At 33.5% G+C, this 7,415-nt stretch overlaps 1 protein-coding gene across 1 annotated transcript in view; it reads right to left on the bottom strand.

The window, feature by feature from the left end:
• Edil3 (EGF like repeats and discoidin domains 3) overlaps positions 1 to 7,415 on the bottom strand; it is a 482,626-nt gene that overhangs the window by 17,301 nt on the left and 457,910 nt on the right. Inside the window, exon 9 of the mRNA XM_008853285.1 lies at positions 3,873 to 4,028. Within this exon, the coding sequence (XP_008851507.1) occupies positions 3,873 to 4,028 (156 nt within the window). The remainder of the gene's footprint in view (positions 1 to 3,872; positions 4,029 to 7,415) is intronic.

Raw genomic sequence — 7,415 nt, 5'->3', positions numbered from 1 at the left:
TCTCTCTCTCTCTCTCTCTCTCTCTCTCTCTCTCTCTCTCTTTCTCCCTATATCTATCTCCAACTGGCCTGGAACTTAATGTGGAGACCACACTGGTTTCTATCTCACAGAGATCTGCCTTTCTCTGCCTCTCAAGTGCTGGGATTAAAGGCATGCACCACCACACCAGGTGGATTCTTTTGTTATAATGGAAAGCCATGATCATTTATGAAACTGACAATTTATGGACTACTTCCTCCCTGAACTTTATTAGACAAAAGGTGAACTCTGCTTATATTCTTTCAGTGAAAAGTATGTGTCAATCCACTTTCATAACTTTCTAAGTTGCTTAGTGAATTCCCATTTCTTTATTGTAAGTCATATTTTGATTATACCTAAGTTGGATATTATAATAAACATTCCTCAGTGAACATGGTGGTACACATCTGCAATCCAGTCATTCAGACAGCCTAGGACAGTGGTATCTTGAGTTCAGTCCCAGTTAGGACTACATTATGAGACTCTGTCACAAATAATACCAATACTAACACTACTACTACTAATGATAATAGTAGCAACAATAATAAGAGATCTTAAGCATATGAGTTTAAACCTAAAATATTCTTTATTTTAGTTTATAGAGATAAGTTTCTGAAGCTTTAAGTTATCTTGAAAATAGGCTTGATTAGTTAAAAATGTATACCATAAATTCTAAAGCATTGCCTAAAATAATAAAATATTATAGTTAATTTGTATAAAATGAGATGAAATTAAAATCAGTAAAATTTATAATTGATACAAAACAAGGCAAAGAAAAAAGAAAGAAAATGAAAAGGTGTTATATACACCAAAGATACTTAATGTTTAATTTATATATTGATTATATCAATTTTCATTTCAAATGTAAATGGCTTAAATATTTCAGCTAAGAAAAAGCAAAGCTATATTTATTTAAAATATACATCTATCTATCATCTAGAAGAAATACATTTTAAATATAATATGTAACTAAGTTAAACTTATTAAAAATACATGGAGGTAATGAAAATAGAAATATGTCTATTAATACCAGACAAAATAAATTTCAGAGCAAAAATATTGCATGGTTCAAGGGTTGCTTAATTTTATTTTTAATTAGTTAATTGATTGATGTTTTTCACTTGTTTGAGTGTTTACTGTGTGTATATATAAGTGTATCCATATTGTGCAATGCCCTAAGAGGCCAGAGGGGATATTGGATCCCTTGGAACTGGAGCTATGGATGGTTGTTAGCTACCATGTGAGTGCTCGGAACAGAACCCGAGTCCTCTGGAAGAACAAACCTTGCTCTTAACTGCTGAGCCATCTCTCCAGTTCAGTTATTTAATTCCTAATATGCTTTAATTTCTTAAGCATATTTTCACAGAGCTTCAATAACATGAAGAAATCTGTGACATAATGTCAAGAAGAAATAGGAAAATTCATAACTACAGTGAGAGTTTGCCACATTCTCCTTTTGGTGACTAATAGTACAGTAGATGAAACTCTGTGAGGATACAGAAAACCAGCAACATTATCAAGCGACTTGACAGAATAATTTGCATATGTTTCAGACTGCGATAATGAGATGAAGTGTGTTCATTAGCAAATGCCTAGTCTATCGGTAACATAAGTAAAAATCACTCAAAAACAACCATTAATTTCTATATGCAGTATAAATAGAGATAGTATTTCAATAGTGGAATGTTCCTTGTATTTTGTTTTTGATTTTGTATTTTTGAAACAGTGTTACTCTGGAACCCTGCCTAGCATTGAATTAATCCATTGAAAACTTCTTTCTTCAGCCTGCTGAGTGTTGGGATACAGGCACCAAGATGCCCTGCTAACTGCAAAGATTTCACTACTACTGATGTGGCAAATATTACACATAGAAAATATTGATTTATCTGTCTTAAAATTAATTTCAAGGCTATAAATTTTATGAAGCCTAAAAAAATTCATTTTAAGAAATACACATCTCTATTCACCAAGGTATCTCCTATAAATACAGAAAAGAAGGAGCTTAAATAATTTTTCACAATCATTGAATGAAATAATTTTTACTTTATAAAATCAATTTGAAGATTTTTTTTTTACAAAATTCTCAATATTTATATGATCTTGATGCCAGTGACTATACACCATGACATTGTTTTATATTGTTAAATAAAACAGTAATCTTCCTAATAAAAATGCAATATTGTAAGAATATGCCAGTTTCTGAGACTTTAAAATATGAGTGTGTGAGTTCTGAGATATTAAACAGAATGTTCTTTGATGTGAAAACAAACATATGTGGCTATTTAAATCAGACCATAAAACCATGTCTCCACTAAATATTAAAGTTTGGGTGAATTGAATTCAGACTAGTGATTCACTGAAATAGCCATTCTCTGCTGAGGCATTCTGAGTGTATTTAATTCTCCATTCAGAACATTTTAATAAAGAGAGATGTTCTCAACCTCTCTGTTGGTTCATAATGTAAAACAAAGGAGCAGAAGTATATATAAATAAACACTTATCATCTCAGAAATACTTGAAATGTATGAGTTTGCTACATTTTACCCCACATCTTGAGCTAAGAGTTACTATCAATATCTTCAGCAGGCTAGTGTTCTTTGCACAACCCTAAGCAATGAATTAAGTCAGTGTTATTAGTCCACGTGAAGGTATATTATAATATATGGTCAGAATTGTGTGATAATGCTACCCCTATGCATTTTCCTTATTCTGAGTACCACAGAAACTGAAACAAGTAGATAAATGAAGACATTCAAAATCACAAGAACTTTAAAAAAATAGAAATTTCTTACTTAGTTATATGGTGTGTATATACTTAGACATAAAAACAGATCTTTTAATTCAAAGAAAAGTTAAATGTATGAATTGCAATGTATTCAGGCATATTTAGAAGAAAAGTATGTGGTTGTTTTTTGTTTTGTTTTCTCATCTTGAAAATTTAGCATAACAGTCAAGAATTGCCCATCTCAGAGTCGGAGAGCTAATTCAGCTGCTCATTCTAAGACCTGGATTCAGTTTCCAGCACCCACATTGTGGTTAACCACCATCTGTAACTGCAGTTCCAGGGAATCTTATACCCTGTTCTGGCTTCCACAGACACACACATGGTGCACTTACATTATTGCAGGCCAAGCATTCATAAACATAAGATGTTTTTAAAAATGTGTATCTCTAAATTTCCTGTGTCTCATATTCAAGAAAATGTGCAATATTTTATAATAGTTACCTACTGAACTATTTTTCTCAAATGATACTTCTAATACCACTAATTTAGTTATAAAATAATAGCAGTATGTATCCTAGCAGTAGCTATTTGTGTCTTAATTGTGATATTTTAAGATTCTATTAAGCTTATAAAATGTAAGCTGAACTTTACATATCCATATTTTAGATAAATCATAATATGGGAGATTTTACTACTAAATTCGTTTGTATTTTACAGATTGCACTATTATATACTATACTGTTAACTCTTTTATTCTTTTTTCTTACTTAAAGTTTTTTAAAAAATGTGTCAGTTTTTGCCTGCAGGTATGTATGTGTATCACGTGAGTGCTTGGTTGCTGCCCACTGAGTCCAGAAGAGGGTATTGGATCTGAAGCTGGAATCTTAGATAATTGGGAGCCACCATGTGGGTGCTGGAAACTGAACCCCTGTTCTCTGCAAGATCTGTACATGTTCTGAACTTCTGAGCCATCTCTAAAGGTCAAATTCTTTTCTTTAAGGTTTTTATTTAGCATGATTATAGCACATGTAACCATTATTTTTAGTATAAATGTATACAAATTTTATTCAAAAGTTGGCTAGAACCAGACCATCTACTTGGACCTCTATGAAACATGTGCATGACTTACCTTATCTTTTCTCTGTTTTTCATCCTGGTACACAGCCCAGTGTTCTCCGTCATTGCTGTAGGCTAACTTGTATGAACCAACGAACTGTACATGACCAAAATCTTTAGCCCCTTGTGTGATAATGCCAGTGACTTTGGTAGGAACAAGAAGATCAACCTAAAAGAACAATAGCACATACCTTAAAAGCAATAATTTAATCTTTATAAATTTTCAACTCAGAAGATTAAAACCCACATATGCTAAATGAAAACTTATTCTGTTTACTTATTCTTGAAGTGGATGATTAGTTTACCATGGGCTTATAATCTTGAATTTTCCATGAGATATATACTCTAAACAATTTGGACAACAATTTTAAAATATGGTGTCAGTGACCTCAATATACTGTTTCATTTAACTGGACGACTTTGAGCTTGAGTATTTCTCCCACAACTTGTGCTTATAATTTAATGTTCCAAATTTCATGATAAATGCAAACACAATAAGCACAATGTAGCTTTGTACAAGGCAAGAAAAACTTATTTCCATAAGCAGTAAGTTAAAAAACTGTATTTGATGTTTCATAATTAAATGTTAAATAAATTTTCTCAATTCAGGAGTATATACCGAGTAATAGTAATTATTGTCCATTGAAGCAACTCCTTAAGAAAACTACTATCTTAAACAGTTTGAGGATAAACTGAAGTGTTCAAAACATAAAGGCAATGGGAGAAAAAGGGGGGAAAAGGATTAAGAATAAGAATGTCTGACCTGTGGGGTATTGGCTGGTGTCTTTTACTTTTTTATGCAGAATGAGGGCATGGAATTTATGGGAATCTAGTAGTGTTAAAGCCATCAGAATATAATTGAAACCCCCAAACAAAAGATGCTTATCATCAAAGAATATATAACATTCAGTGGCTACAGAATTATTCTCTTCATTCTCAAACTCATTCTTGAATCTTATAATTTCATTTAAAACTAAATCTAAGAAACTTTATTTTCCATCAAGGAACTCATAAGTTTCTTTTGCTTTTATTTATGTTCCTTGATCTATAGCTTCCCCTTTCTCCTGTAAAAACCACCCACTTCCTATGAGTAAGTACTATGCTACATCCTTGATCTTATCATCTTTAACAAGCATGAATCCCTGTGTGACCTTGGTATTTTCAAACACAGTTCTTTTGTTTCTATTTTAGGTCCTTTATTGTGAGACATAAGGCAGCTACAAATAGACTGCCATGGGTCAGATACTAGAATTGGATGGCAACAAAGTTTTCTAGGGAAGTCTCAGAATAAGAGTATATTTAGTAATAGAGATGCCCATAAAAATGTGAAAACTTTTTATTGTGTTACAGTTTGAGATACAGATATCCACATATATGCAAAAGCACACATAGTTAAATTTTCTGAGTTTTTCTCACTTTGAGGAACATTCATTAAAATATTAGGCTAATATTAGGTGATTTGTTAGGATAGAGGTATGCCTTTAATGGTATATGAAAATATTTCAGAAGAAAATATTATCAAGGCTTTTTCCTAAATTCTAGACATGTATCATATCTTCTAAAATGTCCCATGTGTCAAGCAAGAATGTTGGAGGGCAATCATGGTGTTCTGGGAATAGGTAATGGTCTCATACTTTTCCAGAGATTTTCCTATGTGTCCCATATTTGCTGATTTCAGTAAACACTTAGTATATTATAGCTTTACATATGAGGAACTAGATGCCTATGGAAGTAACATAATATAGTATACAATCCAAAAATAAGCAGTAAATAAAGAACTATATATTCGGAGGTATTTTTTGCTATTTCAATGTCTACCACTTATATGAATTCTCAGATGAGTGAATCACACTTTACCCCCATTTACTGGGACTAGTTTAAATATTTCTAAAAGATTACTGCACTCATCAAACTGACAGCATATTCCAAGACTAAAGAAAAACAACCCAGAATTTACAGTATTAGGAGAGCCTTGTGTTTTATCATGAATTTCTTCTCTGTTCTTCAGCTGTCTGCCTTTAAAAGTATAGACAGCTTTTGTTTTAAATACAAATCTAATTGCTCAGACAGACTCGGTCAAAACTTGCTGTTGTTCAAAACGTTCTTCATGTTGCTGGCATCCAAAACTGGTGAAATAAATAAATGACACTACCCTACAGAACTCTGAGTCACTGCGTCCATCACAGACTGCAAACACACAGGAGCTTCCTGTCCCCAAGCATGGGAACCATATCAAATGCTCATCGTTGATGCTCTCATCCCTAAGTCTCCGTGAGTGTGAATCTTCCAGCATCTCCTTTTTTTGTGCTGATACTTAGAGTCAGCTAGGTTGTCTGCTTGATGGAGATGTTTTCTCCTAAGTTATGTGTCTTGGCTCTTTCCGACAGACACGTTTTCACCCACTCTAACGGTTCCCCCTTCTCTAGCGTTTTTTATTTTTTTATCAAGAAATGTTTTCCTTTTCTGCTGTAGCTAAGCCAGCTTTTCTACCTGAACAACTGCATAGGCGGCAGTCTATTTCAATCTGGATTTTGCCCTCAATTTGCTACATTAAACTTAGAACCATCTTTAAGGAAGCTTTTTTTGAGAACAAAAATAATTTTCGACTCAAGGTAAAATGAAACAGGGCCCTCGCAGAGCTTATCCCGAGAGCATGCAGAGAAGTGGTGGTAGTTCAGGAAAGCCCTCTCAGGGCATAATGCTTGCCCTGGCTGTTGATCATTTTCTTTTATAAAGCTTCCGAGTTAAAGCAGAACTGCAGACTTTATAAATAAAATACCTGCTGCCGTTTTAGAACCCCCATGTCCCAAGGTTTGTCTCAATGGGGTAGGCTATTTGGGGCAAGTGGGCTCGTGGCTAGACGTTTGGTATATAGTGCACGGCACTTCATGTCTGACTCTATGAAATGAATCTTAACATGTAACAACTTTTCAATAGAAGTTTTGTTGATTTGAACTGGAACTGCTTTCTAGTAGGTTCCCGGAACAAGCTAAGAAAAGTTTCCATAGCCAAGAAAGGCATTAATGTGTCCTACTGGAAAATGCTAGCTGCCTTAATCCATGCTTTTCTCTGTGAGATAATAGTTTAGAGCGAAAAATGTTATATCATAGTTGTTTCGACCCAACCAATGATAAAGGCAACTAGTTAATATTTCTTTAGTCTTCTAGTGACTGTGAGAGTCAGCTGACTCTAATGCAGATAGAGCCACGTGGAGGTTCCCCACCCGCCTAATATTCCTCCCACATTCCTTTATGGTTTCTCAGTTTCTTCATCAGAAAGTGAAGTGAAAATCCTTGCATGTTTTTACGAGAATAAAATTAATGTATATCTATTAAATATGGACAATAAAATGAGTAGTATGGAAGATTAACTAGAAGATAAAATTAACACAGTGGGGAAAGAAATCTAGTAGTCTGACAGAATCTTGGTTGTAGGATGTAGAAAGAGGGAAACGGGGTGGCTGGAAATTTTTAAAGTAACTTACAGTAAAGATTTGATAATATTTTCATAGTGTGTACACAGATAAGTATTTCACCTTAAAGTAGAAAGAGAAAAT

This window comes from Nannospalax galili, unplaced genomic scaffold (genome assembly GCF_000622305.1).
Source record: "Nannospalax galili isolate Female #2095 unplaced genomic scaffold, S.galili_v1.0 scaffold45, whole genome shotgun sequence".
Lineage (NCBI taxonomy): Eukaryota > Metazoa > Chordata > Mammalia > Rodentia > Spalacidae > Nannospalax > Nannospalax galili.
This window is presented reverse-complemented; position numbering and strand designations above follow the sequence as displayed.